Source organism: Caretta caretta, chromosome 3 (genome assembly GCF_965140235.1).
Source record: "Caretta caretta isolate rCarCar2 chromosome 3, rCarCar1.hap1, whole genome shotgun sequence".
Taxonomy (NCBI): domain Eukaryota; kingdom Metazoa; phylum Chordata; order Testudines; family Cheloniidae; genus Caretta; species Caretta caretta.
In genome coordinates, this window is record NC_134208.1 from 153104495 (window position 1) to 153123457 (window position 18963).

The 18963-nt window shown below is 44.9% G+C and overlaps 1 protein-coding gene across 4 annotated transcripts in view; it reads left to right on the top strand.

Annotated features, from left to right (window-relative positions):
• The window catches only part of DAAM2 (dishevelled associated activator of morphogenesis 2), a 246236-nt gene that overhangs the window by 101220 nt on the left and 126053 nt on the right, over positions 1-18963 (top strand). For all 4 annotated transcript variants that reach the window (XM_048843468.2, XM_048843471.2, XM_048843469.2 and 1 more), the window contains exon 3: positions 17715-17804. In XM_048843468.2, coding sequence (XP_048699425.1) covers positions 17715-17804 — 90 coding nt within the window. The remainder of the gene's footprint in view (positions 1-17714; positions 17805-18963) is intronic.

Here is an 18963-nt window from a genome sequence, read left to right on the forward strand (position 1 = left end):
GTGGCCTTTTCACTGCCTGAGCCCACTCCTGCTATACATTTTATATACTGAATCACTGTTCCTAATTAACCAGGAAAGTGCTCTTGTGCCAAATGCAATCAAGATCTGGAGAGGCCCTTCTGTTTCATTCACATATGATGAGCTCTGGTTCCAGTAGAGCAGGAGACTTGCTGGCTTTGGACCAACAGAGACTTTGCCCATTCCTAATTACTGCCTCCTTTCCCTTAGGCTGCTAAACAGGAATATTTCAGTGGAGGCTGTAAGAAAAATCCCAATAAAGAGATTAACTGGTATTTCTCAGATATTAGGTGGGGCCAGGAAGAGGACAAGGGTCTTAGACTCATTATCTGAGGTGATCCTCTGAAGGCAGAGAGATCAGCAGGGCCCTGCAGTAGTGGAGTATCTTCTGAGCTGAGGGGAGCCAGACCACAAAGCTTCTTTCTCTCTGTCAGGTTAGACTGTAGCTGCCTGAGTAGAGCTTTCTACACTGCTGTCAGATGTGATTTGTTTCCACTGAAATCACTGGCCTATGTGGTGGACCGTTGATTCAGATTTTTGAAGCTGTTAGGAGAGCAATACTTTGAAGGCAAAGACTCCCCTTGCTTGTGCTGTGTGGCTCACTCTCCTCAGACACTTCCTCTCTTTCCTATCTTATGGAGAGGAAGTGAAAAGCTACACGTAGTGGGAGACTGCAATGGGAGTGCCATAGTGTGACTGGCCCCTTTCAGAGGGAGTGAGGTCCGGTGCACCTGTGACTGATTCCCTGTTGCCCAAATGGGTTTAAGGGAAGGCACCTGGGCCTTATGAAAGAGGAAGCTGTGGCAGAGACTGCAGAAGAGCTGCAGCGAGCAGGAGGCTGCAAGGAAAATTTGACACACCAGGAGGAGGAGACTCCACGCAGGTAGGGCTGAGAGAGCTAAAAGCAGGGGATTGAATTTTATTGTGGGACTTTGAGTTTTGTTTGAAATTTCGATATTAATTTGCCCAGATCCTGAGTTGCACAGAGAGAAGCCTGTGTGAAATCTCAAGGAATAAGGGAAACTGAGGCAGAGTGCTGCAGAGCCACCTCTGACCATGAGCGGGTGCTTGGGAGGGGGACTGCCAAGTTGCAGGTAGTCCATTAGCAGCCTTGGCCACTGATGTGCAGTAGTCCTTGGTGAACCTATCCAACAGACTTACTCTTTTGAGGTTCTGGTCTTGCAGAGCCAGACTTTGCAAAGCATGTGCATCTGCTTAACTCATGCACAAAGCCTGATTCTCATGGGCAAGTCCTGATTTGAATGCACATTTCTATAAGTTAGCACAAATGAAGGTCTGTGCCTGTGTTGCCAGATCTTGGGTGTGGGGAAGCCAGGGGCCACAACATTACCCACGTGTTTGTGAAATTCCTGCTCGCAATTGTTAGTGCAAGGAGAAACCACATGAACGGATCACCTCACAGAATGTGTTGCTAGAGTACTACCTTGTCATAGAACTTGTGGCCAGATCCTCAGCTGGTGTAATTCAATATTATTTTACTGAAGTCAACAGAGCTATGCTGATTTCCACCAGCTGAGGACCTGGCCTATGTGATGTTTGTCTGTTCCATGGTGACTGGCTGCTACTGAATGCCCCAGGTACAGTGTATTTGCTATATTGCTTAAAGTTCTGGGTAGCGTACATACACTATGCTCATGAAATGTTTGGATATGTTCCAGATGGGATGCACCTGCTGTGCCTAGAGAACATCCCAGGTAGGACCCACTCACCATGGCAGACAAGTTTGAGGTGTAGGATTCCCCTTCTGTGCTGAGGGAAAGCGTTTCATCCATCCTAGCAATCCATTGTTTCCAATGGACTATGACTGAATTTCATCAGCATGGGAGCAGGTGTGCAGACCAGCAAAAAGAGGGTAGAGAACAGAGCAACTGGTAGAAATGCGAGCTTTGCTATGAGTTCCCATCAGTGTGACTTTCTCAGAACAGAGTGATGTACAAAAGTTGATTTGACATCCTTCCACTATTGAATGCTTGGCAGTTGTGTAGACAATAGGATCTCTCTGCTATTGTTAGCCTTGGTACATTTGCTAAGAAATCATCCATCCACCATGTCTTTAATACGTTATCAACTGAGTCAAAAGTGCTTGTATGATCTGACATAGCTGAAAGTGCACTTATGGTAAGGGCTGCATTAGTTAGAGCGAGACGTTCATATAAAGCTATACTGTGGCCTATTTCTTACTGCAGTGATGTTGATACAGTAAGAATTGTGCATCCTATTAGGACTTTAATTTGTGGCAAAGAAATGTGGTTGAAATAAGACACTGAGTGCAGGTTGGACATACTGGCTGGCACTGTCAGCCTATCGTGCTTTCTTTCCCTGTTGCCGGGGTTTTCAGCACCAATCTCCCTGGGTTTTTTTCTGAAGTTTTGCTATATATGAACTGATATCGCCATGTGGTTCCACTCATTATTAGTGTTGCTGACTTGGGATACCCATCTCAGCCCACCCCAATGGGAACAGAGCAGCACTTGCAACGCAGCAGTATATTCTTTTGTCCGCCTTCTGATAAGGCGGGAGGGTCATGGTCTTGGGGTCTAGCTCAGGAAGGGCATTCCATCTGCAGGGGCATGCATGGAGGTGTTTGTGAGGGGGGGAAATAGACAAACAGGGTACTGAGGCTGGCTTTGTTGGTGGAGCGGAGTGGGTGTGGAGTGATGTAGATAATTAGGGAGGAGAGGGGCAGAATTTTGTAGAACTTTGCTTTTTCTTGTGTTCACCTTTAATGTGGTGCTGAAGGGATAGCAGGTGGATGGATCCAAAGGAGTGGTGGTGGTGTGGTCTGAATGATAGGCCAGTAAGATGGTCCTTGTAACTGCAGTTTTCATGACCTGGAGTGGGGTGATGTGGGTTGCAGTGACATGGGGAATGCTGAGCATGTGGATGAGTGTGTTTAGTTGTAGGGGTAGAAGGGAAAGGTCTGATCTTAACGCTGTAGAGGAAGAAGGGGCAGGATTTGACTGTGGCCAGGATGCAAGAGGCAAGGGAGAGGGAGACCAACTACTGTGGAGATGGGAATCATATAGAACTTGAATCTAAGAACTCAGATTAGGAAGAGTCAAAGATGGTCCCAGGCAGAGATGTCAGAGAGGGGGAGAGAAGCTAAAATGTGGGATTAGATGATGGAGTGAAGGCTGTTCAGGCATATTTGTGAGTCATCCGCATACAGGTGGTGGTCAAATCTGGGAAGTAGATGAGATGTTGTAACTGGAGAAGAGGAATGAATGCAACTTTGTCCCACTCCCCCATGGGAGTCCCACTATGCGGGAGGAGAACCAAACAAGAAGTTGAAGTAGAGAGCAGAGAAATAGGAGAGAATTTATTGAATCCGATTTGTTGAATTCACTCCCAGCTAATTAATCTACTACTCTTGCACTTTCTTTTAGTCTTTGTCTCAGTCTGCCCATCTTGCTTAAGAACGGAGATCAGAAAAGCTCATGGACTGAGTCATATGCAATACGGTATTTGTGTACATGGTAGGGACTGTAATTCTCTATAATAGCTCAATATCCTTGTGTACTACCACATCTGGGGGAGAATGGACAGTGTCATCTTTTTGAGTGAGTATCTGGCTGGTGCCTTCCTCTGTGATGGGTGGGGGGAAAAGCTTTCAGTGTCATCAGGTGCAGCAAATCAGCAGCCATTCTGCTGCATTCCTCTGGAATCCAGCTGGAAAATCCGCCTGCGTTCTTGGTGTGGAAAGGGGAGAGAGACCATTGAGGGGGATTGTTGTGTCGCTCATCGCTCCAGGCCCCCTCAGCAGCTGCTCTGCCTTAGGGGTGCTATGTCCGGAGAAGGGGAAAGACTGATGCTTTCCTCCTGGGGCTGGAGCACTGGCTTGGCCACGCCTGTGAAAGCCTATTTGCATTTTTTACTGACACGTCTTTAACACTTGTGCAGGACTGGCGTTAGGGGGTAGAAACCAGGGCAATTGCCCAGGGTCCCATGTGGCAGGGCTCAGGCTTCAGCTTCAGAAACATTGCAGAAATCTAATATGTGAGCCAGTAAGGGAGGTGGGGTGAGGGCCCACTCCTTAGTTTCTGCCCTGAGCCTCAGCAAGTCTAATGCTGGCCCTGAACTTGTGGGGAAGGGAACACCCAACAAGAGCAATGCTCTCCTCGGAGCTATGTGGTCTGAGCACAGACCTGTGAGCCAGAAACTCCAGAGTTCTCTTCCCAGCTCTGGAGCTGACTCCCTCTGGGGCCTTGTGCAAGTCACTTGTGTGTCTCAGTATCCCCATCTATAAAATGAGGATAATGTTACACCAGGTTCTGTGTAAAGTGCTGTGTACTACTGACTGAGCCAAGGCACAAGCAGCTTATAGGCACATCCTGATCAGCTACTGTATTCTGGATCTCCGCAGCAAATCCCCATCACTGTCTCCTATTCATAGATTTTGCTTTGCTCTCATTAGTAACAATTCTGATGAGTGTAAACTCTTGTGCAGACTGTAAACACCTTTGAGCCGGGGGCTGTCTTTGTTTTTTGTGTGTACAGAGCCTTACACAATGGGGCACGGATCTCCATTCTGAGACTCTAAGTGCAAATGTAATAAGAGCAACTCGCACTTCTTTAGCACCTTTTCATCCTTAGGACTCCCAAAACTCTTTGCTGACTATGTACAGAATCTCTTACTCAGAACTACAGGGCAGCCACCTCTGGGACCCTGTGTTTACCAGTATGTAACACAGTTATGTAACCATTTATTAAGTGGGGAGCTTCAGCTGAAACTGAAGGGGCGTTTTGTGTAGGCAGAATGTAAATACCCGATTTGGAATTTGGCCAGGGATACCCCTAAGTCATGGAGAAGACTCTAGGGTTTTTAATGGCCAAGAGAGGTCAAGGTCTTAGTGTTACATCTCAACATTGGCAGCAACAGCTGGATGAGTCTGTCTGTCAGTATGAAACTGTTGGCTGCTTCATCTACACTGTGAGTTTTGTATTACAAATGTTCAACACAATAACAATGAATGGCAATTACATTGAAGAAATGCTCAGGATCCACAAGGCCAAGTGCCCAACCCTCTCCTGTTCCTTTCCCCAGGTTTTATGAGGTTTCCTGTTAATCTTTAAAAGGTTTAAAAAAAAAAAATCTTTGGCTTCTGTTCTATTAGCTCAAATGATGTCGGTGCCATACTAGTTATCAGGGTTTTTGATCAGTGAGATACACAAAGGTGTGAGTGGCTAACTGCACACAACCATCACACTGTCGCTGTAGTGTTTACATAGGTGACTTAAAATGCACTTTTTGTCTTCAGTCAACATGCGTCAGGCGACGAATGTACTTACCCTGTGGAATAGTTCCCCGAGGCAGTGTCATTGTGTGGACCAATTAAAACTACTTTGCACTAATTACTAGGAAATATACCAGTTGTTCACTAATTCAGGGAAGATATTGTAACACACATTAAATGTGACTTAGGTCTTTGTCTTTCAAAGTCTGTGGGGAAAATTCTGTTCTCTGTTGCACTGATAAAAATCTAAAGTAAATTCACTGAACTAATTGAGTTAGAGAAGGATTGTGTTCCCGTTAGTGCTGGTGTCAATCCAGAGTAACTATACTAAATTGAGAGGAATTAGGGCCAGAGTCTGATCTATGTTACACTGTTGCAAATCTGTAGTAGCTGACTGGAATTGGTGCCAACTTCTGATTTCACTTATGCCTGTGTAAATGTGGAATAACTCCTTTAATTCCCCTGACGGTTTACAATTCCTCTGGGTTTCTACCTGTATGAGACAGCAAAGTTTGGCCCTATGATCCTGAGTTACGAGAGCTCCCGACAATTTAATTTCATTCTGGAAATCTTATTAGCCCTGTTTCTCCTGCCCTTTTACATAATATTGTCTTGGAGAATTAAAGGTCAGCCAAGGCTTTGTCTTGCGTGTGGGTGTTCCTCAGCAGAAGCGAATGGTAAATAGGTTGCACACAAGGGGATAGAGCTGAGGGGGGAGGAGAGGGTAGTACCCACGCCCCTGGAAACACAGCCTGACTTTGGCATGGGGCTCTGGCAGCCATGGTTCTTTTGCTGTGCCTTTCCCAGCCCACGTTCTGTTGGGTGAGCCAGCTGAGCTGTGTTGGAGCAGGAAGCGATCAGAGAGGTGTGTGCCTGTGTGCTTTGGCACAATCCGAGCTATGAATTGCTCTAGCACAGGAATCGCCTCTGAACTCATTCGTATTAAACAGAAGAGCAGAGACCTTAAGGGCTGGGGGTAGGGTGGGGAAGCCGGAAAGGTAGCAGTTGAGACGGCTGTTTCCTGATAACCTTTCCCAAACCTAGCTTCCCAGGCAGTGTCTCATCTGAAGGGCTCTGGCTTGAAAAACAAACCTTGGGCAGGGAGGGGAGAGGGGGGAAGGGAAATGAAGGGAGGAGGAGGAAGGGTGGGGAAGGGTCACTTGTGCTGAAACAGCACATCTTGATGATGTTTAATACTAATGGTAACACCCAGTGGCTCCACTTTGAGAAAGGGCTCTGAAATGAATGGTGTGGTCCAAATATGGAGGTAAACATGGGCCTTGCCCCAAAGTGCTTACAATCCAAGATGGTGAAAAATGTACAAAAGATAGGGGAGAGGGAGACTGTCTGTCTGTGTGTGTGTCTCTCTCTCTCTCTCATGGTGCAGTTGCATACATTAATATTGACTGTCCCAGCTGCCCTTCAGCTGCCTGCCCTGGTTACCAGCTTTCTCATGCTTGCTCCTTCTGTGTGGAGGGAGGAGTGAAGAGCCGCAAAGGCAGGTGTCTTTTAAAAAAAAAATCTCTGGGGGAGGGGACCCCTGCAATCTGTTGGAATGGACCTTGTTAATTGCATGTGCTGGGATACTGCTTTGAGAAGCAGGATTTGGGTGGGACCCAGCTTTTCGGTAGGAAATAAACAAGAGATTAACCAATGCTTAATGAGGGAGAAAGGAAACAGCAGTAGAGCACTGTGGGGGGGGGCTGCTGAGCTTTCTTTTTGGAAGCAAACTGCTTTCTCCTTTCAGAGTAACAGCCATGTTAGTCTGTATTCGCAAAAAGAAAAGGAGTACTTGTGGCACCTTTAGAAACTAACCAATTTATTTGAGCATAAGCTTTCATGAGCTACAGCTCACTTCATCGGATGCATACTGTGGAAAGTGTAGAAGATCCTTTATACACACAAAGCATGGAAAAAATACCTCCCCCCACCCCACTCTCCTGCTGGTAATAGCTTATCTAAAGTGACCACTCTCCTTACAATGTGTATGATAATCAAGGTGGGCCATTTCCAGCACAAATCCAGGGTTTAACAAGAACGTCGGGGGGGGGGGGGGGGTAGGAAAAAAAAGGGGAAATAGGCTTGAATAGAGACTGGGAGTGGCTCAGTCATTATGCAAGGTAACCTAAGTTAATTGTATCCAATTTGCAAATGAATTCCAATTCAACAGTTTCTCGCTGGAGTCTGGATTTGAAGTTTTTTTGTTGAAGAATTGTAACTTTCATGTCTGTAATCGCGTGACCAGAGAGATTGAAGTGTCCTCCGACTGGTTTATGAATGTTATAATTCTTGACATCTGATTTGTGTCCATTTATTCTTTTACGTAGAGACTGTCCAGTTTGACCAATGTACATGGCAGAGGGGCATTGCTGGCACATGATGGCATATATCACATTGGTGGATGTGCAGGTGAACGAGCCTCTGATAGTGTGGCTGATGTTATTGGGCCCTATGATGGTGTCCCCTGAATAGATATGTGGGCACCGTTGGCAACGGGCTTTGTTGCAAGGATAGGTTCCTGGGTTAGTGGTTCTGTTGTGTGGTATGTGGCTGCTGGTGAGTATTTGCTTCAGGTTGGGGGACTGTCTGTAGGCAAGGACTGGCCTGTCTCCCAGGATTTGTGAGAATGTTGGGTCATCCTTCAGGATAGGTTGTAGATCCTTAATAATGCGTTGGAGGGGTTTTAGTTGGGGGCTGAAGGTGATGGCTAGTGGCGTTCTGTTGTTTTCTTTGTTGGGCCTGTCCTGTAGTAGGTGACTTCTGGGAACTCTTCTGGCTCTATCAATCTGTTTCTTCACTTCCGCAGGTGGGTATTGTAGTTGTAAGAATGCTTGATAGAGATCTTGTAGGTGTTTGTCTCTGTCTGAGGGGTTGGAGCAAATGCGGTTGTATCGCAGAGCTTGGCTGTAGACGATGGATCGTGTGGTGTGGTCAGGGTGAAAGCTGGAGGCATGTAGGTAGGAATAACGGTCAGTAGGTTTCCGGTATAGGGTGGTGTTTATGTGACCATCGTTTATTAGCACTGTAGTGTCCAGGAAGTGGATCTCTTGTGTGGACTGGACCAGGCTGAGGTTGATGGTGGGATGGAAATTGTTGAAATCCTGGTGGAATTCCTCAAGGGCTTCTTTTCCATGGGTCCAGATGATGAAGATGTCATCAATATAGCACAAGTAGAGTAGGGGCATTAGGGGACGAGAGCTGAGGAAGCGTCGTTCTAAGTCAGCCATAAAAATGTTGGCATACTGTAGGGCCATGCGGGTACCCATAGCAGTGCTGCTGATCTGAAGATATACATTGCTGAAGGTCAAAACAGCAGACTGGACTTCTACATAGAGTGCTTCCGCCGACGTGCACTGAGAGTTACCAAAAGAAACTACAGCATTTGCTCAAGAAACTCCCTGAAAAAGCACAAGATCAAATCCGCACAGACACGCCCCTGGAACCCCGACCTGGGATATTCTGTCTACTACCCAAGATCCATAAACCTGGAAATCCTGGGCGCTCCATCTCAGGCATTGGCACCCTGACAGCAGGATTGTCTGGCTATGTAGACTCCCTCCTCAGGCCCTGCGCTCCCAGCTACCTTTGAGAAACCACTGACTTCCTGAGGAAACTACAATCCATCGGTGATCTTCCTGATAACACCATCCTGGCCACTATGGATGTAGAAGCCCTCTACATCAACATTCCACACAAAGATAGACTACAAGCCGTCAAGAACACTATCCCCGATAATGTCACGGCTAACCTGGTGGCTGAACTTTGACTTTGTCCTTACCCATAACTATTTTACATTTGGGGACAATGTAAACCTATGGGTACCCGCATGGCCAGTATGCCAACATTTTTATGGCTGACTTAGAACAACGCCCCTACTCTACTTGTGCTTTGTGTATAAAAGAGCTTCTACACTTTCCACAGTATGCATCCGATGAAGTGAGCTGTAGCTCACGAAAGCTTATGCTCAAATAAATTGGTTAGTCTCTAAGGTGCCACAAGTACTCCTTTTCTTTTTGTTTTCTCCTTGGCAGATGAGATCTCTGCTCTAGTCCTGAGCTTTGGGAGTAGACAGCCAGTCGAGGTGGCAGGGAAGAAGAAAAACACCCAGGCCCAGATTCTCCTCTGTGTACACCAATTTCACACAAGTGTAGCACAGTTGACTTAAATGAAGACTTAAATCAGTTAGTTCTGATTTGCACTGGTTGAAGTGAGAGGATAACCAGTGCGGATAACCGTCACTTGCGAGACGGGCAGAGAGGAACCTATAGGAATCTACATTTCAGAGTTACAGTGAGAGCCACACTCAAGTGTCTTCTCTATGTCAGTCCACTGACAGTTACAGACTTAGATGTGCCCCTTCACATATCTGGTTTGTTGTGTGTGCATACGACATATATGTTCACACAACACATGCATGTACATGTAAGACATCAGTGTACACGCGTGCAGGCATGTACCATATGTAGTACATGGATATTATGTGCATAGGGCTGACACAGACGCTCAAGGCATACACATGTGCACATTGTATGCATATTAGTATGCACATAAAGGTATGGAAGCACAGATTTGCTTTGTTAATGAGTTCACAAACACACATCCCATTGCTTTCAGGCAATCAAACAGAAAACAATGCTTCTTCCCTAATCTCCTCCCACAAGTGAGTTTATTCTTTTGTACCTTAAAGACGCTGCTGTTGATGACAAGGGTTTAAGATGAGGTGGAGGAGTCCTTCACATGGGTTAGTGAAGCACTAAGGCCACATAGTACTTGCACATGTGGGAGATAGAATGTGCCTCCTGTACATGCGGGAAAGCAGAGATCCACACCTGTGTAGGTGATGGTGGTGCTGTTGAGTATGAACATCCACCAGGTAATACTTGTCGATTGTTTCCCTGCTGTGGAGCTCGGTGAATGGAATTTCTCTTGCATTATGTTGAGCTGACAACACCAGCCAGCTCGTGGAGTTAACTTAATCTCTTTCAGTGAAAACTCAGTTGTCAATTTTCAGCGCATCCTGCCAGACTCTTTATGTTCCAAGCATGGATTTCTCTAGCACACTGCTTCTGATTTGTCAGTGTGACAAACTAGATTGGACAAAGCACTGGAAAATACACTGTGGAGGAACAGTCCTATACTGTCCCCTGGAGATGGACAAAATGATCTAATAAATCTTGCCTATTTCTGACTTCTATGATTTCATAGCTATGTGTGGCAGGACTGAGATCCGAAGAGGGATTATTTTATTCATCCCCTCCTGGATGGCCCTGAAGTGGCTTTCAGGACTGCTGATTGTGTGAGCCTTTGATGGGGCTTCTCTCGCTTTTTCTTTCTCTTCAGCAGGGAGAAGTGCAGACAGAATGTGAACGACATCAGTGTAACCCATTTGTAGTTTGCCAAGATGGGGCTGGCACAGCGAATGGGGGCTGAAAAAATTAAAGGTTCCTGGGATTGTTTCTCATAACAAAATGTAGCTGTCAGGCAATATAAATCACATGTTAGCAATGTGGTCTCACTCAGTTCACTTGTTAACACCATAACAGTTACGCTGGGTTGGATCCTGTATTGGAAAGGATCACACTATGCTGCTGACAACCCCCCTTCCTCTCCCTCTCTCCCTCTCTCTCTCTCTCTCTCTGCTGCTTCTCCTCCCTCTCCAATCCCAAAGACACAAGGCTTTTTATCTGGTTTGGCTTGGGTTGCATTTCAACATTTCTTACCCCACCACCTCCCCAGCTCAAACCCTCCTTTGGCCCCTCAGGGTGCCAGGGCCAAAAGACACTGGATCGGATCCTATGATATGTTAGAATCCGTGTTTATCTTTTACAAAATAAACCCAGCGTGAGGGGCAATTTTTTTGGTCGGGACCAAGGCTCTGCCATCCCATTTGGGAGTGTCAGAGGCTTGGAATTTTTATTGGCCCTTCTGATTATGTGATAAATCTACATGTTAACAGCTCTGGTCTGGTGTGCCATAGAATTGGGATCCCAGTGCAAAGCATTTGGCACATCCTCTGCAGGCCCAGCCACCTCTGAGCCAAGGTTGGCAGTGGGGGAGAGGTCAGAAGAGGGGGTTACACTGTGATCTTTGTAACTAAGATAAACTTGGTGCTTGTGAAATTGGAAAGACTGTGTGAGAGAGCCTGTTTTCTGTGTGGGACAGAGATAACGGGACAATGAGAGAGGAGGGGTAAAGGGAAATGAAAAGGCGTGTGTGTATGAGAGAGGAAAGGGGTAGGAAGCATGAATGAGAGGGTGTGCACGTGGGGAGTGTTCAACTATAAAATGCACGCACATAGGCAGAATGTCACAATACTAATATCAACAAACCACTGGGACCAGATTTATTTGCAATAAAGGTGGTGATAATTTTCCAAAGAGAAGGACCCTGAAACAAGGAGACCTTACAGAATGCTATGGGCATATTAACATAATTAAGCAAATTCATCCCTAGTTTCTCTTAGTTGCATGTTCTGATTAGAATGCAGCTTGTGGAAAAGTGCCAAATGAGGCTGGAGTGACCAGCAAGAAAAAAGCTTTGCAGAATTTAAAAAACAAAGTCCCTAGTACTAGTATGGAAATATTTTGGAAGGGAGGAGACATTCACCTGCTTCAGGGCACCAGCCACTCTGTAGCTCAGGCAGGAACAGCTCAGGCTGGGGACAGCTTATTCAAAAACTTTCTGCTGCAGGGTTTCTGAGCTCTCCTTTGAAACATTTGGCACTGGTCACTGTTGGAGACAGGACACTGGATCAGATGAACCACTGGTCTGATCCGGTATGGCAATCTCTATCTTCCTGTTTTGAATTTACCAAAAAAGAGTAAGAATTGAATTCTCAGTTCAGTGATGTCAACCTACACCATCAGAGAATTTGGCCCCATAATCTTTGTTGTGAAAGTTCTTAGAGGTTGAGGGCTGGTTGTCCTTTTGCAAGATGAACAACCAGGTCATCTTAAGCACTGACTAAAATGTAACAAAACCATGCTCAGATTGGAAAAGAAATGCTGGCAATCATTTTTGGTTGAGAGTGGGTTCACAAGTATGTTTGCAGGCCGAAATCAACCGAGGCAGAAACAAGACTATAAACCTTTGTAAGCCGTCTTACAGAAACTATTGAGCAAAGTACCACCAAGACTTCAGAGAATGATCACGACATTGCAAAAGTAAAATACAGACCTGGAAAGGAGCTGCTTCTAGTAGTCATGCTTTCAAGAGCACCTCTAAACAGGGGAAGCCAGGAGCTGCAGGAAGAGGAGGTTGAAGTACATATAACACTACTACCCCTTTCTGAAGCAAAATCTGACAAGCTCAAATGAGAAACACAAAATGATCCAACTTACAAGGCCCTGAGCAAGAATTAGATGGATAGTCAGCAGAAAAAGTCCAGAAATCGCCTCACATAAAAACATACTAGGACTGTAGAGATGAACTTACTGCCTGGGGTGGAATTCTGTACAGAGGACATGTCCTAGTCTCGTGCCACCCAAGGTTGGAAATGCTAAACATACAGAGCTGCAGTGTCCATCTGAGGCCTCGTTTACGGGGGGAGATCGATCTAAGTTAAGCGACTTCAGCTACGTGAATAACATAGCTGAAGTTGACGTACTTAGATCTACTTACCGCAGGGTCTACGCTATGTCAATGGGAGAGTGATCTGTGGTTGATTTAGTGGGTCTTCACTAGACCTGCTAAATCGACCACCAATGCATCGATCACTGTGTGTTGATTCCCCCAGTAAGTGTAGACAAGCCCTGAGCATAGAGAAGTTTTAAGTACAGAGCTTGAGATCTTCTGGTCAAATTTAAGAGATCTTCTGTCATCAAAGCGAAGGTGTCTAAGACAACTGCAAGCAAAGCAGAACTATCACCCTCAATCCAATTTATTATCAGGGTTATTTATATTGAAATAGCATTTATTGACACCAGTCAAGGATCAGGACTCGAGTATGCTAGGCACTGTACATATGTGGTAAAAAGACTGTCCTTCCCCAAAGAGGTTGCAGTGTAGGTTGTGACAATGCACAACAGGCGGAACTGTTTGAGATTTTTGGATTCGGGAATCATTGCGTGAAACCTATGGCCTGTGCTTATGCAGGTGGTCATATTAAATAGTCATAAAAGCCCTTCTGGCCTTAAAATCTATAAAAATTCAGGATTGGCCTTAGTCCAATACTGGTACAAACTAATTTTAATTCAGTGAGGAAGAGGATCTTGTATTGGACTGTACCAATGTAATAAGACCTTGCAAATCGCAGTTTGTTCCCCATAGGATTCCAGATGAGTTAACAGATAATGGCCAAGAATGCAGGAGGGGTACATTTTGGTAATTCTCTTCCATGTCAGTCGATGTACACCATGTCAAGTCCTTCCCATGCACATTCAGAAGGGTTAGTAGAAAAATCTGCATAAGTAGCAAAGAACTTTATCTAAAAGAAGAGCCCTGCTGCACTGAAGGGATTCCACACACAGTATTGTTAGACAGTCCCAACACACCTCACAGGAGTTTATTAGGATCACAGTTTCAGTTTCTTCCCATCTAAACCCTACAGTTCCAATTGAATGAATTATTCTTCCTGTCCTAAAAAGCACTGATGGGCAGAGTTACTGGGCCCTACGACGTTCCACCTGGAGATGGGTGAAGGGATTCCTAAACACAGTCCTTAATATGCAGCCAGCTTCTTCAAGATAACCATGGGGTATTTTAATTTTCTCCCATATTATTTTTCCTGTATTCATTTAATGTAACACTTTTGCAGAGAGGTGCTGCCTTTTATTGGTGAAACGTTTCCTTTTGTTCTGCTTGTGCTGGACTTATGATGATATCAAACACAATGGCTGCCAAGCACCAGGTCCAGCATTCACAATTTGACTGTTCCCCAAATCATGGGACATAGTATGGTTTTTAATCCTACAAAAAACTGTTTTATGTTCCCTGCCCATTCCTCCTCTTCTCTCCCTCTTGTTTTCCTGGGTTGCAGCCATTTTGAATGCAGGCCATCTTCCCCTTTGGCATAGAGAACTGGACTGGAAATATTTGAACCTCAAATCCAGCTCCAATATGTTTTAATGTTGTATCATCAAAATTCAGTCTGTCCGTAAAAAAGGGCCCACATAAAAGGGAAATTAACTGAATGTATCCCACCCTCAGTAAGTAAAAATAAAAAAGGAAATGGAAAACTGAGTGCAGTGTAAGGAATAGTAACGGGACTTTTTTTTTAAACATCTTCTTGAGGCCATTCTGGCAAATGTCTCTTTAATCTGTATTTCACTGGAGCACTTGCAGCTTGAAGTGCTTGTGAGAGCCAGGCAGCTGAACTGTGGTGTACAGGAGCCTGTTGGCATGAACCTCTGGAACCGAGCCCTCCATCTAAGACATAGAAGAACAGTTACTACATTTCTCTAGAGAAATCACCACAACAGATAGAACAAAGGGGAGAGGAAAAAACCCTCTAACAGAACCTCTCTTCTTCCCACATGCTCCCTGGGCATCCAGGCATGAGGGCTTCCTAACCTAGCTCTGTCCCTGGTCTAGATGATGCTATTCAAGGTCCTTACTACTTCTGCACTCTCCCACCGCCTCCTTTTTGGTCCCTTTTTCCTCACTGCACTCACATTAGAGCCAGCAGTCTCACTCGATGACTAGGGCCAATCTGAAAACAGGCGGGTGTGATGTGTTCACGAGCACATTAGATATACCCTTCTGAAATCTCTTCAGAGCCTGAGGTGCTTGTTATGGCCATGCTCTCAGGCAGTGAGATTCTTAAGGTGGCTTCCATGAGAATTCCATATTAGAACAGGCAAATGGTTCATGTGGTCCAGTGTCTTATTTCTGGGTCAGGTCCCATGCTTTCCTTTGTAGTCCTAGAAGTCCTTCACGCTGCCACTGCAGAAAGGGGTAGAGAAAGGCAGGATTTTGAGAACCTTTAGAGAACAAGGTGTGCCTCAACATGAGTGGCTGGGCAAGGGGAGGAAGGTAAGCAAGGCTGATATATCCATGACTGACTGCAATTTCACTGGCTTTCCTCCCTCACTGAAGGAGAGCACAGCTGCCACAGGAGTGACTGCACACTGCATTGAAAGCCAGTGGTTGGCTCTGCTGCTGTTCTGTGTCCAGTAGGGGAGGTTTTCCTCCTCCACTTTGGAGGTGCCCCCACTTGCAACCTTGCCATTTGGGCTGTGAGCCTGGAGTCCAGGATTGGCCTGCTGACAGTGGTCAATGCTGGTGGTTTCAGAGGAAGGATTAGCCCACCCTCTCTAACTGCTGTTCAGTGGAAGCAGATTCCTTCCTGATCGTCAGCTGATCAAGTTATGTCCTGAATCATTAAGATTGTAGTGAGGGCAATGACTCTTACTGTTTTGTTTGCTTATTTTAGGTTGCAGTAAAGAGGGCTGCCTGCATGTGCATGCTTTTTTCCATTGCATCTTCTACCATCCCATCATCTATCTGTTCTATAAGGATGCAAAATATATAATTAAATGGCAGAACGCTAGGTGGGGCAAAGACGGCATCATGCACTTTGGCCAGGAGGTCAAACTAGATAACCATAATGGTCCCTTGAGGCCTTATAATCTATGAATCTATGCCTGATGCATGCAACACCCACAAAAGGGGTTCAGCAACTTTCAGAGGTGGCGAAGTTACAGCATCCTGCCCTCAGGGTATGCTCACTTAATCATATCATATCAGAATACTCATTATCTTGTCTTTTTTTATTGGTTGAGAGTGCTGTCATTCAGTATGGTATTGGGGGAGCTGCTGTGAAAACCACACAGAACTAGTTATCTCTCAACTTGCTCTTGTATATGAATTAAGCTTCGTAACAGAGCTCCTACTGTATCTTCTTTGCCTCCAGTTTCTCGCAGTGTTGATTTTCTAAGGACTTAACTAAGACTGGCCAGCTCACTTCACGTGTATTGCAGCCCTAGCAGCTCTTCTTCCAAACCTGGAAACTCTGATTTCCTCCCTGATCCTCCCACTCGTCCCACACACTTGACCTCCAACAGCATTCCTTTGCTGGTCTTACGACCTTACGTGTAGTTACTCTCTCCCTCTCCACCCAAGAATATGATTCTGGTTGGAACTTATAGAACTCCTTGTCTCACTTGGCTGCCCCCTTGGTTGGAAACTCACCCTAAACATTTCCACATGGCTTGTGCTCTTCATGCACAGCTAACCTTTTTTTTTTTCCTTTAAACATTTTTGAAAAGAATAAAAATCCCCCAGCTTATTCTACCTTCTGCTGCTGGCAGTGACCTAGCCTTGTTACTGTTTGCATTTCTTTTGTACCTTTCTGCTGCTAAAGTCTCTGTGGACCTTTTAAATCTGTCAGCAGCCACTACCAGGCTCAGTATGCAATTTAGCTCACTGTTTTCACAAGTTTCCCAGCCCTGAAAGCTTTCCAAATGAGCCATTGTGGGACTGAGTTAGAGGTATTGTCCCTGCATTGGGCGAGAGTAGCATGGGTGCTGCATTTACAGTTCTGTTAGCCCTCACAATGTCCTCTTGTTATGGGACTCCTGAACACTTTCTCCTTCAAATAAATATAATATATATAATATTACCAAAAAAAAATCTGGCTGAAACATTGTTTGAAACTGTGTAAGACAGGAGTGGATGGTCTTTGTACCACACACGTGTGCTCTTACTCTTGTTCAAGCACACCTTCTGCCGCTTGTTTTGTGTGATCAGCTCAGATGGACCAAACAAAGCAAAATATGTTGGTGTGCTCTACAGAATATTATTTATATCCAACCAGAACTCTAAGGACTTCAACGGAGATTGGAGCCCCATTTTGCTAAGTGCTTAACGTACACAGTAAAAGACAGTCCCTGCCCTGAAGAGTTCAAAGCTGGCTTAAAAATCAATAGTTTGGCATTGCTGGCAGTTTCTGGGGTTGTTCTTTTGGGGGTTGGTGCAGGTCAGTCCTGAAGTATATTGGCAGGGCTGGGCTGCCGGTCGGCAGGATCCAGGTTGGTATTTTGGGCCTGGAAGGAGGTGCATTGACTCTATATAGACTTCTCAGAGAAAGTTTAGTGTCTGCCTTATTTTAGCCAGAGAATTGAGGTTTTTTCACTTCAACTCTTTCATGACATGTCACCTATCAGGATGTATCCCTTCTTATTCATCAAATACAGTGATTGCTCCCACCGGGGTGAGCACAAATATAATGATAATTCGCAAGGGAAGTCACACTGGTTGCTCGTCACCTTCCTGGGTCTGTTCTGCTCTAACTGGGGGAACCTGTAGCAGAATGTGAACGTAAATCAGTGGTGAAGGGGATACAGGCAATACAAATCTTTACAGAGATCTCTCATTACAGGGAGACACTAGGTCCTCTGCTTCTTTAATTGAGAGTGTGGGGTGTGCTTGATGCATGTTCTTCCCACAGTATTGGCAGGTATCAATGCATCTGACTGTGTATGTTTCATTTAACAATCCCAGGATGAACTGGATCTCACAGATAAGAACAGAGAGGCTATGTTTGCACTCCCGCCAGAGAAGAAGTGGCAGATTTACTGCAGCAAAAAGAAGGTACTATCTTTTGATTGATTTTAATTGCTAAATAATAAACTGTGTGTGTAATTAACTACGTACGTGTGTGTAGAGTGTTTAACCATCTAGATCTACACAGAATATGTGGTGGAGTGGTAAAAAGGCTTTATTAGCATGAATTCGGGACAGCTTTCTTATGAGTAGTGAAAGCACAAGTGATTTATGAAGGGCATCCAGAAACAGGTAAAGCCTTTATGCCTTACCACACAATCATGAATTGTGCATATGCTATGTATGTTACAGAAAAAAACTATTTTGGAAGTGTTTTATAGAATTTTAAAAATCTTTTATTACTTTAGTTACCATGAATCTAATCATAGAAGGCTCAGAGTGGATAATACATTTTTTGGAACCTCTAAAGATATCTTAATATATATGTAATTATGTTGCTGTTGTAAAGTTTGATATCTCAGGGCCCTCCAGAGCAAGTAGAAAGCAGTGTATATCCCATTTGACAGAGAGATCAGTTAATGTGAGTTTCTAGGGGTAACTTCCTCATTCAAATAAACAGGAAGGTTTTGAAATTGCTGTCAAAGAGAGAGACTACTGGAGGAACAAGAGCTACTGGTGCAGGAAGTGAATCCAGATATTATAGGGATAACAGAAACCTGGTGGAATAGTAGTCCTGACTGGAGTATGGGTAGGGTATTGAAGGGTATGTGCTGTTTAGGAAAGACAGAAATAAAGGCAAAGGTGGTGGAGTAGCATTTGTATATCAATGATGAGGTAGACAGTAAAGAAATAAGAAGTGATGGAATGGATAAGACACAGTCTGTCTGGGCAAAAATCACACTGGGGAAGAAAGCTACTAGAGCCTCCCCTGGGATAGTGCTTGGGGTCTGCTATAGACCACCGGGATCCAATCTGGATATGGATAGAGACCTCTTTAATGTTTTTAATGAAGTAAATACTAATAGGAATTGTGTGATCATGGAAGACTTTAACTTCCCAGATATAGACTGGAGGACAAGTGCTAGTAATAATAATAGGGCTCAGATTTTCCTGGATACGGTAGCTGATGGATTCCTTCACCAAGTAGTTGCTGAAACAACAAGAGTGGATGCCATTTTAGATTTGCTTTTGGTGAGTAGTGAGGACCTCATAGAAGAAATGGTTGTAGGGGACAACCTTGGTTCGA